We start from the raw sequence: 15,811 nt of genomic DNA, 5'->3' as shown, positions 1-15,811 counted from the left end.
TCCCATTTTTTCTTCATTCTTATGCCTCACGTTCTCCAGTCCTATAGTTTGCAATATAATTGAGAAGCTAATACATATAATCTGCAGAAGTAAATCATGGAAGAGTTTTGATAACATTGAGTAAAGTAAGATGGAAATAGGTATTCATAATGTTTAAATTCCTCAAACATTCCTACAGCCAAAATGAGGAATCCTTTCTCAAAAAGATGAAAATAAAATTTTAAGTAGAAACAAGTGAGTGTAATAACTCTGAGGATATCACAATGTGTATTTGTTATGGTTTTTCAATTCTTTTAAGTTTATCAGATGATTCAAATTTTTTATTTCTTCTTGTGTTAGTTTTGGGAAGTTGTATCTTTTTTTCTAGAAACTTGTCCATTTTATCTAAAATTTCAAATTAGAACCATAGTGTTGTTAATATTTATAAATGATATTATGATAATTTTTAAAATATCTGTAAGCTCTGTAATGATATATGCCTTTTCATTTCTGATTTTTTTTTTTTTTTGATGAGCCTCATCAGGGGTTTATCAATTTTATTAATCTCTTCAAAGAATCAATTTTGTTTCTTTAAAATTCTCTTAAAAATTTTAAAGTTGTGTCTGATAATTCACTATCTGAACTCTTGTGCATCCTTTTCTATTGCTATTATTTCTCTTGATTTTTAAATTACATTCTCTTCTGTCTGGTTATTTTTTACTGTGTGCAAGACATGAAGTACATGAAAAAAAAGTATTGACATAATCTGAGTCCTAGAATTTTTCTTCTTTCAAAGAGGATTTAGACTTGCCTTTGGTAGGTGGTTAGGAGCACCAGCAATCTTAGATCATCTTAATCCAATTATAGGGACTGAGATAATTTGAAACCACTTCAGTCCCAGGTTTTCCCAGTACTCCCTACTCTTTGGCGGAGCCCTTTGAGAACCCAACTCAATGAATGGGGGTCTAGCAGAGATTCCTTTTTGATAGAACTTGGATTTGATTTTTTTAAAACCATTTAGCCCTCTCGGGCTGCCAAAACCTCTGCTCAATTCTTCCCTTAACCTCTTCCAGAATCATCAGCCACTCCTAGGAGTTACTGCTCTAGGTTTCCTTTACCTCCTCTTTGTGTCATAATTCTTTGCTACCTTGATTTGCAAAATTAAAAAAAAAAAGTTATTTTATCATGCTTTGTCAATTTTTCTCAATAGGAGTGGTTTATATTATGTGTACATTTTGTGCAACTTATTTTGAATATTCTTGGAAACAGAAGTCCTTTATACTTTGTTTTTAATATTTTGCCATTGATTTGTGATTTCTTAGGTTCATTTGACATGTGTATATATTTCTTTTTCATAATGTAGAAGATTTATGGTCCAATTTTAGTTCTTCAAGTAATTTTCTTGTTGCTTAAAACATGACTTTGTATAATATAGTAAGTTCTCTCTTTCTTTAACCAATCTATTAATTCCCTACTCTGAATGATAATATTTTTAGAATCATTTGTTTCTTTCACCTCCTTGCTTTTCTATACTACTACACTTTTGTTTGGTTATGTACTTGATCTTAGATTAGCCTTAAACAATACACATTGAAGATGAGAAAACCAGTACACTTAAACTACCTCCCATCTTCTTCTCCCTTGGATCCAGAGAGATGCCCTGAGACAGTAGAAAGATTTTTCAGTTTACAAGGTCCCAAATAATACAAAGGTTTCTCTCTCTCTCTTATGCATATATAAGTATGTTAATGAGATGATTTAGCCATAACCTCTCTTTACCCATCCATCTATCTTAAAAATATTATTATGCACCTACTCTGTGTCAGGTGCAGCTTTAGGTTTTGGGAATATAGCAATAAATAAAATGAAGAAAAAAACCCCTGCCTCCATGGAGTTTACATTTTATAGATGATAAAGACTGACAGCCTTAGGCTGCTTATTATTTACAGTTTCTTATCCACTCTGCCAAGCAGAAAGATACCTTCTTGAAGAGTTAGCTTGTCTACAAATGCCCTCATGAATCATCACATCCCCTGCCTCTGCAGGGTATCTTGTGGGATTTCAGGAGCTCGTTGAGCTCAGCCATTTCGCTCTCTGCCTGCCTTGCCCCTTGATATATGCCACCTAGTTCAGAGAACTCTGCCCTCTCAGCCTATAATCTCCAACAGCCCCCTTATTTCAGTTTACTTCCTTCCTCTGGTCCAATTTTCACTGTATTTGACAGTGTTCTGCATGTATATTATGGTTCAAGTTAATGAGGATTTTCTAATAATCACAAATGAGAGGGTCTGCTGCTAAGTTTTCTTGTTAATTTTGGCTGATTTGCAGAGAGGAGTATAGGCTCTAGATGTCTTTTCTATCCTGAAACTAAATATCTCATCTTTTTCCTTTTAAAGTGAGGGAACTTGAGCCTAGAAAGGTTCAATGATTTGGTCAAGGCCTCATATATAACTTGTAGTTTGAATCCAGTCCTAGAACTCAAGCATCTGGACTCCCAGAGTTCAATGTCCTTTCTATTATACTTTATTTTATATGAAAGACAAATATTAAGTAAACAAATCAATATTCATAAAAACAGCTTCAGATCTGTCCAAACCTAATTTTATACCTCTTCTCACATTAAAAACACAAGTACATATTATTACTGATTTATCTTATATTAGAGTTTTCCAGATAAACAGAACCAACAGGATGCATCTATATATATTTATATCTATATATAGAGAGAGAAAGTGAGAGAGAGAGAGAGAGATTATAAGGAATTGGCTTGTGAAGAAATTGCAGAGGCTGGGAAGTCCCAAGATCTGCAGTGGGCAAGCTGGAGCCCTAGGAGAGTTGATGGCGTAGTTCTAATTTGAGTCCAAAGGCCTGAGAACCAGGGAAGGTGATGCTACAAGTTCTAGTCCAAGTTGTGGTTCAAGACCCAAAAAGAGCCAATGTTTTCGTTCAAGTCCAAAGATAGGAAAAGACTAACATCCCAGGGCGCCTGGGTGGCTCAGTTGGTTAAGCGACAGCCTTCGGCTCAGGTCATGATCCTGGAGTCCCTGGATCGAGTCCCGCATCGGGCTCCCTGCTCGGCAGGGAGTCTGCTTCTCCCTCTGACCCTCCCCCCTCTCATGTGCTTGCTCTCTCTCATTCTGTCTCTCTCAAATAAAAAAAAAAAAAAAAAAAAAAAGACTAACATCCCAGCTCAGCAATCAGACAGTTGGAATTTTATTTTACTGAAAGAGGGTCAGGTCAGCTTTTTTTTCTATTCAGACCCTCAAGTGATTGGATGAGGCCCACCCACACCAGAAAAAGCAATCTTCTTTACTCAGCCTACTTGTTCAAATGTTAATCTCATACCAAAACAGCCAAAATAATGTTTGATCAAATATCTGGGCAGTCTGTGGTCCAGTCAAGTTGACACATAAAATTAACCATTACACCCATACTAGTAACTGCAATTTAAGAGTCCAGTTTTAGATCAATGAATGCAATGTACTAGCTTTTGAATAGCATCAGTCATTGAGAACGTGAGGTTGTAAACTTAGAAAAAATAAAAATAAGTCATAATTGAAAGTGCAGCCATATATTTACTGATACTGTTACCTAGAAAATTTCTTCTTTATCATGAGTCACATACCTAGAAGTGTGCTGAGTGGTTTCAATAATCTGCAAAAACATGATAAAAACAAAGACCTGATTCAAAGCATTTTAAAATTACAGATTTATTCTCAGAGTGGCAGAACAATTAATGTCACTCAACACTGTTCACTGAGTCTAAGGTAGAATTGAGGTTTTGATTATCTAACAACCAGGCTACCAGATCTCTCAGCCACCATAATTTCCTTAGATGCAGAGGAGCATGGTTTATTTCACTGTTTTCCCTGCTTTCTCCCTCTTTACTGTCCTCTCTTCTGTTCCTTACTTCTTTTCTTCCTTTTCTTTTTTCCCCTACCATGATCAGTAGATTTGGAGGAAACAAAGATGGAAAAAACACAGAATCTTTTTGCTCTTGTCCTAGTGAGAAAGACACACAGGTAGAACAACTAACCCAGGTTGATGGCATGAGCTCTTCAGTGCAACAGTGGCTAATTATGCTGTTTGTAGACTTTTGGGGGTAGGAGACACTTCAGCTGGGCTTCAGGAATTCATCAGCAAAGAGATACATTCTAGGGCATTATTAAATGATATGAGTAACCTCATAGTCTTTTAGTACATTTTTTCTTAAGGCATTCAAACTTGCTTTCTGTGACTGCCAACCAAATTACTCAAATTATGACATCCACCATTTCCTGCTGTCCCAGTCTAGCTCTTTGTTTCCATGGATTCAGACTCCAGCTTCCAGTATCTTTCTCCACCCTTATTATTCTGACAACTTGTTTGGATAGCTCTTCTCAGGCTTCTTGTCCTCAGTTCCCTTTATATTTACTTAACTCTCTGCTTGCATATTCTTTTTTTTTTTAATAATTTGTTGTGATTGGACTATTTTTTAAAGATTTTTATTTATTAGAGAGAGAGAGAATGAACAGGGGAGAGGCAGAGAGTTGAGCAGGGAGCCTGATGTGGAGCTTGATCCCAGAACACTGGGATGAGGACCTGAGCCAAAGGCAGACACTTAACCAACTGAGCCACTATGTGCCTTTGCATATTCTTGTTAACCAAAAAAGTAGCAACCAAATTGAACATTTGTCAATATTCAGATTAGTACTCAAATAATTTCATGTTTAATATTTTATATTTTTTGTTTGGGAATTATTAGCAGTTGGATAATTTTAAGACTGTGACTGATTGCAATTACTCTTTGTGGAGTTATAGGCAATAGAGAGATTATAGATATTACTAGAAAAATTCTTTCTCATTCATTACGTCTGTTTCTGTCTGCCAGCATGTCTCTCTCAGCTCTGGATCTACTGACATTACACCAGGTATGTGACCAGGGTAGACTTATATACCATAGGTACTACTGAAGTACTGTGGGTGGACTATAATGTGCAAATTAAATACTGGTCTTTGGAGCCAGACTGCCTGATTTTGCAACCTCAGCTTTGCCACATATTAGCTGTATGACCTTGGGCAAGTTACTTGCCTCATACCTGTCTGATGGGAATTAATATACATGAGGTACCTAGAACAGTGCTTGGAACATAGTAAGTTCTCGATGCGGGTTGGCAGTTAATTGCGTCCCATATTTATTATTGAGGAGATATTAAAGGTAGTAGGTTTTGTATAAACCTGTCATTTTTAAAGTGTGGTCTCTGAACCAGAAGCATCAGCATTACCCGGGAACTTGAAAGAAATACAAATTCTTGGGCTCTTACTCTGGGGTTGGGAGTCCAATATGTATTTTAACAAGCCCTTTAGGTGATTCTGATATATGCTCAAGTTTGACAACCACTAGGATAGACAAAGAACTACAGGTAGAAATCAGGGAATCTGGGTTCCCAACTAAGCCTTCTTACTTATAAGTTGTGTGACTTTGGGATGTGTTTCTTAATATTTCTGAGCATCACTCTGAGATCAAGGATGTTGGGTTGAGGCAAATTATGATCAACAGAGTAAAACAGTATAAATTCTTGATGATTCTGCTTATTACATAAACTCATTCAGTGGTTACTCACAGTCATTTAGAAAGTTCCTGTTGTTGCCCATGTATTTTGGTGATACCAGCTTCAGACTGTTACGGAATCTACTTCAAGAAGTTCTACCTTTCCTCTTCTTTTATATTATAGGAGCTAAATCTCATGAGTGTACCTGTTCTGATCTTGTCTTTGCAAATATAAGCAGGTTAATCACTTGCATATACTGGTACAGGAATCTGGTCTGGTCTTGTGATCTCCAGGTAGGCCCACGCCTACCTTCAGCTCCAATCTTTGTCTTCAGGAGATGGTACTCTGAGATAGATTTCTGGTAATTGAAACCAAAAGAGTCCGATTGATTGCTCTAATCCATAATGTTGTAGCTGACATCTCCATATTAAATAATATGGAATTGTGCAACATAGTGTAAAATGAAGGAATTTGAATGCAAATATGATAGTTTTTGAGAGTTCACTCTTCATTCATTTTCTTCTTCGGGAGCTGCCCATTTTCGTGGTTTCTAGTCCATTCAGATTTCATCTGAGTCATAATCACAGTTCACAACACATATGCACACGCACTTGCACATACACACACACCACCACCATCACCACCACCACAACCACACATCTCTTTTTTTCCCCTTTGCCTCCCTAAAGTGAGCTGTGGTAGTTATGGTGCTTATCTGCTTAGCCTGCCCTTCCTTCACCCTAGTTTTCTAGTTATGGAAGCCCTCTTTTTCATAAATCCTTTGCATGTGGTTCAAGTGGGGCTGACCCCTATCCTCTGCTCACCACTCACCATTCTCTATGCAAAGAAGTGGTCTTCTTGCTGGGATCATTAGCAATGAGGACCATGTAAGCCTAAAGCTATGGGTGCCCATCTTTGCCACCATATTGGCAAGGCTGTCTGAGAATAAAACTTGCGCAGAGGTAACAGATGGGTGGGGCTGTGAGGAGAATGAAAAGACCTGGGTGATACTATTTTTTCAGCTTTAAAATGAGGGATTGGTCTACAGTACTGCCAATACGCACCATATATTGAAGTCTTACTATATGTTAGACATTTTTTCTATGTATTAATTTCATTTAATATACATGGCAACTCTATAACGTATATGTTTTTATCCATTTTCAATCTCCATCACTGAGAAAACTGAGTCCCATAAGAAGAATCCCATGTAGGCTAGTGAGAAATTTTGCTTACTATTTTAAGTTGGCTTCTATTAATATCTGGCTTAATGGTGAAATCTGAAATATAACTTCTCAAATAAATAGATAAACCAAGATCTCTTTGACCTCAAAGTCCATGTCCATAATCACCATCAAAATTGAAACCTTTATTGACTTGACCAACTACCTAAACTCACTGAGTGAATACCTAAAGTTGTTTCCAGGTCTAATAGTCTATGTTTCTAAGAAATTTGAAATGGCTAAAAATAGAAATAAATATATACTTCCTTCAGATTCAGCAGGAAAATACCTATCTATCCATCCATCCATCCATCCATCTAGTCAGAATGAAGTTGTTCCATTAACATGAATATCAGAGATTCCTTTTATAGTAACTTTTTTAAAAGTTATCTCTACACCCAGTGTGGGGCTTGAACTCATTATTCTGAGTTCAAGAGTTGCGTGCTCCACTGACAGCCAGCCAGGCACCCCTGAGGTTCCTTTTATTTATATCAGAGATCTCATGGTACTGTTGCAGAATTTTAGGTCAAACCATATGAAACCCATATGAGACAGCTCATATTCAACCATTTTTGACCCAAAAATGGCAATTCCATATATTTTGGCCTGATAAAAAGATTGGGAAGGTATGTATGTGTGTGTACATCTGTAGAATAAAAGAAGTTGTTTTGATCCTAAGTAGATTTTCAAAAGAATTTTACATAGTTAGGGGCGCCTGGGTAGCTCAGTCGTTAAGCGTCTGCCTTTGGCTCAGGTCCTGATCCCAGGGTCCTGGGGTCGAGACCTGCATCAGGCTCCCTGCTCCGTGGGAAGTCTGCTTCTCCCTCTCCCACTCCCCCTGCTTGTGTTCCCTCTTCTGCTGTGTCTCTCTCTGTCAAATAAATAAATAAAATCTTTAAAAAAAATTTTTACATAGTTAAAATTAGCAGTTAAGAATACTCAGCTGAATTATACAAGCCTCTTCTGAAACATAATGACTACTTACTTTAAGTAATATCCACACTCTTGAGTCCTTTTAGTTAGCATAAAGTTGACAGGAAGAAAAGAGCTCTGTTAGGCAATCAATTCCATTTCAAAGAACAGATTTACTTTTACTTCATAAATGGCTTTTAAAAAAATAAACATTGCCCTAAGACTTTCATGGCTAATGCTGCATATTTTTAGCAGAATTCTAGCTTCAGTTTAAAGTTTTAGACTACAGATGACTGAAGTTTTCTGTGTTTCAATATAACGGATTTCAGTTCACAGGTGAACTGAACTTAACTATATCTCAGTATGTTCTAAAGTCATGATATCATCTCCGTCCACCCACCCCAGTTTCATACTTGCTTTTTCTCCAGTTTTCTTCATTTCAGTAAATATCCCCGTGAGTTGTTCAAGCCAGAAACTTGGCAAAATATAGGAGTATTTACAACTTTGTCATCAAGAATTGACTTGCTGTCATTTGCTGTCTACATTCATAATTGAAGGAAATGCTGAATTATGGTTAGAAATCTGAAAATAAAGATGTTAATTTTTCCCATCCAAGTTCATGGACTCCAGTTATGAAACCCTAAAAATCTACTTACAGAGATCCAGTGCCCCAAAGGAGAAAGGTACAGAGTAGGTGCCTTTGGGTTCAGGGAGGGAGAAGAGGAATTCCTCATGCAAAAGGAAGGTTGAAAGGTCTTGGTTACTAGAGTAGAATCTCCACCTCCCCATCTGTTAGTGTCTTGAGTAGGGGCCAAGACCTGGGAAAGAATGGCTGCTTGGAATATTTAGGAGGCTCCATCCTAAGCACTGGGGCTCCCAGTTTCAGTAAAGCAACTCTGTGGCCCATTTGCCATGGCTTGGACAACAGGTAGTTAGTGGTATAAGCCTCTCAGAGTGTTTTGCTTTGGGTAGGTACTGGATCCCTCCATTCATTCTCTAGTTATAAACTCATGGAAAGGGAATTCACAGAGGAGCAGAAGAGTGGCTCAGAGTTCAATTAAAAAAACTGGGTTTTTTTCCATTGAAAACTGTAATTTTCTTTTTTTTTTTAATTTTAATTCCAGTGTAGTTAACATATGGTGTTATATTAGTTTCATGTGTACAATATAGTGATTCAACAATCCCATACATCATTATAGAGAACAAACTGATGGTTACCATAGGGGAGGTGGGTGGAGGGATGGGTAAAATCAGTGATAGGGATTAAGGAATACACTTGTGATAAGCACTGGGGGATGTATATAATTTAAATTAGTTTAAACAAAGAAATATTTTTTGTACACTTAGGGTTTTCTTTTATTTTAATTTCATACCCACTCACATACTTGACTCTTTTTTTAATCCCCAAACCCAACCAACTGGCCCATCTTTTGAACATAACCCATATGCTGGACTGTCTCTTCCATCAACTGTGGCTTACCCTACTGAGCCCTCTGCTCAGAGTTCACTCTTGCCACTCCCCAAAACACTCTTCACCCTTCAACCAGGGGTGCTGGTTTTCTTTTCTAAACATAAATTTCAAAACTATAAGTGGTTTCCCTTTGTCTTAGAATAAAGTCCCAAATCCTTAACCTTTTTGGAATAGGCCACTGTCAACTTCTTCCAGCCTCATCCTACTTGACTTTTCCCTTGCCTCTCTACAGTTCCTTGATTACATTTACTATACTTCTCCTATATTCTAGGCCACTGCATATACTGTTCCATCCTAGTCTTCCCTCCATGGCCAACTCGTATATGAATGGCACCTCCTAGGGTTGTGCAGTGCACTACCTATACAGCTCTACATTGCAACCCCGTCCCCTGCCTTCTCTCCTTTCCATTCTTCCATAGAGATATTTTATCTGGCCCTCTAAATTAAACCCATTTCTATGTGCTCCAATAGAAATGGGTACTCCCTTTTCTGCACATGATACTTTAATTCTATGTCATTCCACTAGACTGTAATGTCCATGCAAACAAATACCATTTAGGTATTAGGTATTAGTCCACTTAGTACTATTCCTCAGTATCAGTACAGCACCTGACACAAAGCGAATGCTCATTCATTCACTCATTCATTCAATAATATTTATTAAACTCCTCTTATGTGCCTTAGTGTAACGCAAACACACACAGACTTAATAAATATTTGTTAATGGGTTTTAGAATTGAGATTGGCATGTACTAAACCATCCGTATTTTTAGGGGGTCTGTTCAGTCTTGCTTATATTTTGGCACAGTTTGGATCACCCTCTTTATATATTGATCTTACCATTGGCTCTCTGGAATTTACCAACTCATGTCATATGACATAAAATCATGTGTCTGCTTTCGTGTTCAGAAACTATGGTCATGGGGCGCCTGGGTGGCTTAGTTGGTTAAATGTCTGACTTTGGCTCAGGTCATGATCCCAGGGTCCTGAGGTTGAGTGGGGAGCCTGCTTCCCCCTCTCCCTCTGCCCCTCGCCCCACTCATGTTCTATTTCTCTCAAATAAATAAAATCTTTTAAAAAAAGAAAATATTGTCATTTTGTTACTATTTGTTTAAAGAGTATACTTTTTTTTAAATTTCTCCTGCTCCTCAGACTGCATCTAGTTTCCATCCCATAAAATGTCTCTTGTTGTGTCTCTAGAGTCTTGACCTTTGTCTTCACAAATATAACATGCTTTTATTGCTAAGTTGATTTGCAAGAGAAATGTAATCTAGGCCTTGTTCAATTTCTGAGTTGGTTAGATTCCAAAAGTTTGTTTGTAAATCTGTTTTCTGGGATTTTGAATGCATCTTTCCATAGGGTGGTCAAATTCTGAGGCCAAGGCCCCAAAGCCTATTTCACCTATTCATATAGTGGAACTAGGACCAGCTTGAGCTTTGTGTTGAACTATGAGGAGGCCATGGCCATCACAGGAGGAGGGTTTTCTCTCTCCATTCTGAGTGCAGGGTTGTTTCTAGGTAAAATTTTGAAATAGGCAGCTTACTCCCCCACCCCCAACATACATCGTTTCTCACCTCTCTGTGGCTTTCCCTACAACCCCTTCATCCTCAGGCCTTATTCATTGCAAGGCTATACCCAGAACCAACTTAACCCTAAAAATTCTGTGTCAAAATTACCATGTCCCCTTTTCCCCATTCTCTATGTGTAGTTCCTCTCCCATCTTTGGAAAACCAAAGGTGGAGTTAATTCACACTACTAGATAACTGACAAATTTCATTAATTAAACCAAAATTCTCAGTTACCCCAATTGGAATCTTAGGTAATGAAAATATTCAGGCTGGCTAAGGGAATATGTTTTGGGACATGAAGACATTTGTCATTTACTAATTTAAAGGACATTTATTGAGCAGCTTTCATGAATAAGCTCTATGTTAAGTTAAATAAATTCATGAAATAAGCTCTATGTTAAATTTAAGAGATGATCCTGAAGAATATACAGGCCAATGGGAAGGACAAGTAATTCAGTAGAGTGTATTAAATACTATTATAGAAAACTGTAGAACATGAAATTTGGGGTGCTCAGGCTTCCCAGAGGAAATGACATTGAACTAAGATATAAATGACAAATAGAAATCTGCCCTCAGAGTTGGACATTCTAGCCAGAGGAACAACCAATGCAAAGGCATGGAAACAAAGGAAAGCATGGCCCATTTGGAGAAAAGCAGTCAGCTCATTATGGACAGACTATAAGGTTTAAAGACGGGAAACAGAGAGACATGAAACTGGCTCTAGCCATTCTTTTCCAATAAGTGGCATTTATCTCCTTATTTGGCATTTTGCAATTTCTCTCTTCTTCTACTTCTATATGAGAGCTTCTCCAAAAATCTACATTTGAAATTTTCTCAATGACTCTGAAGGCAACTGCAGAGGGGATCTTGGACCTAAGGGCTGTGGAAGCCTGAACACAACCATTTTTACGCATGGTGTTTATAAGTTCCTTTCTTACTCTTGACTTACACTTTGGTGCACAGATCAAACATGAATGTGCTTAAGAACTACCTAGGCTCTTTGTTTGAAACTCACATTCTGAGGCCCCATTCCCAGTGTTTTGATTCCACTGATTTGAAGTGACATCTGGAAACTTAGATTATTAACAGGCCCACAGTAATGTGGATCCAAGCTGTCCTGGGCTACCTTTTGAGAAATAACAGTGAGTCAGGCAGGGCTTTTAGCTTAAACTATAAAGTGGGACAGGTGTCCCTTTGTACACTCCCTTCCCTCCTTATGTACTCCTGATGCCCTCAAGCTGCCCTTGGATTAGTTAGAACTCTACCAGGGTTCAAGCAGCCATTACCCTGATGTCCAGTCCTATTCCTCCACCATCCAAACTTACCATCCTATAAAACCACAGAATATTAGCAGAACATTAGATTTGGCTGACACTAGTAATGTGGGTAAAAGCAAGGCACTGCCCACATTCATTTCCCTTCTTAGTTTACCTTTGTAATCCCTAAGTGCCCTTGACATTCCACCAATTATGAGAGCCTATGCTTAATCCTTATTCCCTTGATGTTCCCATCTCTTTTGTTATTAAAATTTAAGGAGGTGACATTCACGCTGGGTTTCTAGTACAAGTCTAACAGTATAACTGTGGTGGGATAAAACAAACTGAAATTTTGCCAGTCTTGAAAACTGTACACTAGAAATTTAATATAAAATTTTAAATTGACAATAATTACTTTCCCCCCTCTTTTTTGTTCTCCTTTACCACAAAACAGAATTCTCTATCATTTTCCCATTCAACTATCCAACTTCTTTGCCAGCCTCAGGTTTTCAGAGCTATTTTTTAAAGAAGCTTTTTAGATGCAGTGCAGAACTTTATGGCAAGAAAACTCAATGCTTATTTAAAGTTTCTCAAACAAAGGGATTTATGTTGTTTGCAAAGTCCAATTTCTGTGCTTCAAAAAATAACATGTGACTTAGAGAGGTTTTGAGTTTATATCAAAACACAGATCATGATCCTAATACTCAGAACCAGACCATTTCTGTATTCATACCACATAAACAGATTTTAAGAACTCTATCTCCAATACTCAAATCACCAGTCTAGGAAACTGAAATGAAAATTAGGATCAGGTGAAGGTTTATTTTTAAGGAACATTTGATCCAAAACAAAGTTAAACTTAAAGCATAAATTCTGTTCTTCCTGACACTTTAGTTTCTCCCCGTCATTACAGTTGGCCAAAACTATCTGTATGAAGAACCAGGTCTTTGGAAGGCATTTAGGAAATAACTTTTTGAGATTGTGTTCCACTAACACACCATGACTAATTGCTGCAGAAACTATGACCAGGTCTCCAAGTCATTTTATGTGTCCTACTTGGTGTGGGAATTCTATGACAAAGTTTGTTAGCCTTATTTTGATTGCCAACCAAAATGCTTCCATCCAATGAAACTGGGGCAATCAGAACATGTTAAAGAATCCAGTAGCATTAACTGTAGAGTGCCATTATTCAATCAAACCTTTAGAGCTTGCATAGACAAGTCCAGGGAGTGCTAAGGATGAGATGAAGAGGAGAAGGAGGAAAATGGAGAAGGAATCTATTAAAGACTATTTTTCAGGGACTCCTACCTGGCTTTTAATATACCTTATCTCATTTGTTCTCTTTTATACCCCCAGACACAAAATCCCCACTTCCTAGACTCTGACACCCAACAGAAAGATATTTATTATTTGGCTTCTGGCAAACCAGCCAGCGGACCTCTCAAGTCATGGATTGGCTGCTGATACCCAGCTACTTTCTCTGGTCTAACCCTTAAACTCAGCTCATCTGATTTCCTCCTGGGGAGACAAATAATTGTATAAAGGCAGACCTTCTAAGGGCTCTGAGGACCATCCCTGATGTTGTTTTGACTCCTCTTCAAGGCTGCAAGCAAATGAAAAACAGCTCTTTCTCACAAAGGGGCTGAAAAACCTTGATATAGAACAGATCTCCAATTGGCTTTTGGGCTGAAATAACTGAGCCAACAGGATATTTTAGAAATGTTTATTTCATTTCTCAAATTGAGATGAATTTTATAGACCCATTTCTCATGGATATATCCATTTTAATCCTAAATTAAGGATTAGTACATATTTTTTCCACAAATCACTCTATGAGTGGAAATAATCCCACCAATATCATGACCCAAAATGTTAATACATGAAAATCCTTTCATCAAGAACTAGGATTATACTCTATCCCAAATCAAGCCAAGTAAATATAGATGATGCCAGACCACTAAACAATGTTTTCTCGGACTCTAAAAGGGCAGAGTAAATATCAGTCTTTGGGCCATATGTGTGGTCTTGTATAAAGATTAAGCTGTGAGGTCCAGGCCAGTCACTTACTCTCCGAAAAAACCAGTGCCCAGTGTCATGAGAATTTGGTTAATAAAGGCCTTAACTCATAACGGAGTATAGCAGACAATAAAGAGTGGCTATAAATTTTCATTGGCTTGAAAACTCCTAGAGGACAGGGTACGTATGTTTATCTTTGTAGCAATGGTGATTATTTAATAAATCCTATATAAACATATGTTCATCAAAAAAAAAAATGCCCAAATGTCTCTACATCATGTACATCTGTTAAGATTTTCCTCGCAAGATACATAGGAAAAAAACCTTAAATCATATTTTCTGGGGACTTTTCAGTGTCATTGAAACAAAGAAATTAACTTCTTCCTAGAACTTTCTACTTATGACTAAAAATTCTAATTACTGTTCCTTTTAGGCCATAAATATTGTACCACAATTTTTAAAACTTGATAAAGTAATATAAAAGCTAGTTCTTTGAAAAAATCTAATGAAACAGACAAATATCTAGCAAGATTGAGCAGGAGAAGGAGAAAGCATAATACATAATTATATTAGGAATGAAGAAGAGGTTACAACTTTAAATACTATATAAATTTATAAAAATAAAAAAGTAGCTTTATCTTTATAAATTTTAAAAATTCAATGAAATTGTTAAGTCTCTAGGAAAAAAAAACAAAAATAAAAATAGAAAAACTGAATAGACAAATAAGGATTAAATTTTATCTATCCATCTATCCCCATCCCCCGAAAAGGCACCAGCCTGAATGGATTTACAATTTACAAAACTTTCAAGAAACTGATAATCTCCTACTTGTACAAATCATTGCAGAAAAAAAGGAAGAAGGAATGGAAGGGAGGGAGGGAAGGAGAAAGGAAGAAAGAGAAGGAAAGAGAACAAGAGAAAGAGAAAGAAAGGAGGTGTCTTGACTCACTTGACTCATCTTGACACTAAAAGTAGACCTGAGTACTACAAGAAGAAAAAGCCGAACCCAGTCACATTTAGTTCCTACTGTTAGCTAACTGGATGCTCTCACTTGGGCCTTTGAATTTTGAGAGAGTGACCACAAGATGTAAGAACAGTTGGGAAGTTTTGTTCTGGTAGCCGTGGTAGTGACCATGATGGAACCAGCACTCAGTGTCAAGAGGCAGCAATGGCTGTAATGGTGTGTCCTTGGCAGTGTCCTTGGAAATGGATGTGTCCAACTTCAGATGAAGTTAGTCAAGGTGAGCTTCTGTGACTTCTAACCCCAAATCCTGACTGATACACCTTATAACAGGGGCCTACCAAAAAGTATAGCAAATTTTATACTTAATAGGGAAACTTTAGTAGCACTGTCTTTAAGGTCAGGAAGAGAAAGTGCTGCTATTCGGCACTGGACTGGAAATCCTAATCAATGCACTAAGACTAAGACAAAAATTTAGTAATTAATACTGGAAAAGAGAAGCAGAATTACTGTATTTATATATCTTTCTGTAGGGAAGACCGAAGTTCAGCAAAATTGGTGCCAACAAGATTAATAAACAGTCATTGCTAGCACTCTTATATACCCACAAAAATAATTTAAAAATATAATTTTTTAAAAGTCTCATAAAAAATAAAAACAAAAGTACAAGATAGTTAAAAATAAATGAAAGACATTTAAGACCTCAATGGAGGAAATTATTAGATTTGATAGAAAGGAATATTAGAGATATATTCAGCTATACCATAATTTAAATTAGCTCTCTAATAAAAGATTGCATAATTAAAGTTAAATAACCAGGATATAATTTCCTAGTCAGTACATATATTTAAGTTAAAAGGCAAGTGATGGGGGCGCCTGGGTGGCTCAGTCGT

At 37.2% G+C, this 15,811-nt stretch overlaps 1 protein-coding gene across 14 annotated transcripts in view; it reads right to left on the bottom strand.

The window, feature by feature from the left end:
* Positions 1–15,811, bottom strand: part of TSHR (thyroid stimulating hormone receptor) — a 155,321-nt gene that overhangs the window by 98,563 nt on the left and 40,947 nt on the right. For 9 of the 14 annotated variants that reach the window (XM_078054049.1, XM_078054052.1, XM_078054048.1 and 6 more), the window contains exon 3: positions 7,719–7,745. The exons of the other annotated variants lie outside the window; for them this stretch is intronic. In XM_078054049.1, coding sequence (XP_077910175.1) covers positions 7,719–7,745 — 27 coding nt within the window. The remainder of the gene's footprint in view (positions 1–7,718; positions 7,746–15,811) is intronic. 14 annotated transcript variants of the gene reach the window in all.

Source organism: Halichoerus grypus, chromosome 8 (genome assembly GCF_964656455.1).
Source record: "Halichoerus grypus chromosome 8, mHalGry1.hap1.1, whole genome shotgun sequence".
NCBI lineage: Eukaryota > Metazoa > Chordata > Mammalia > Carnivora > Phocidae > Halichoerus > Halichoerus grypus.
Note: the sequence above shows the minus strand (reverse complement) of the source record. Positions and strands in the feature narration are given on the sequence as shown.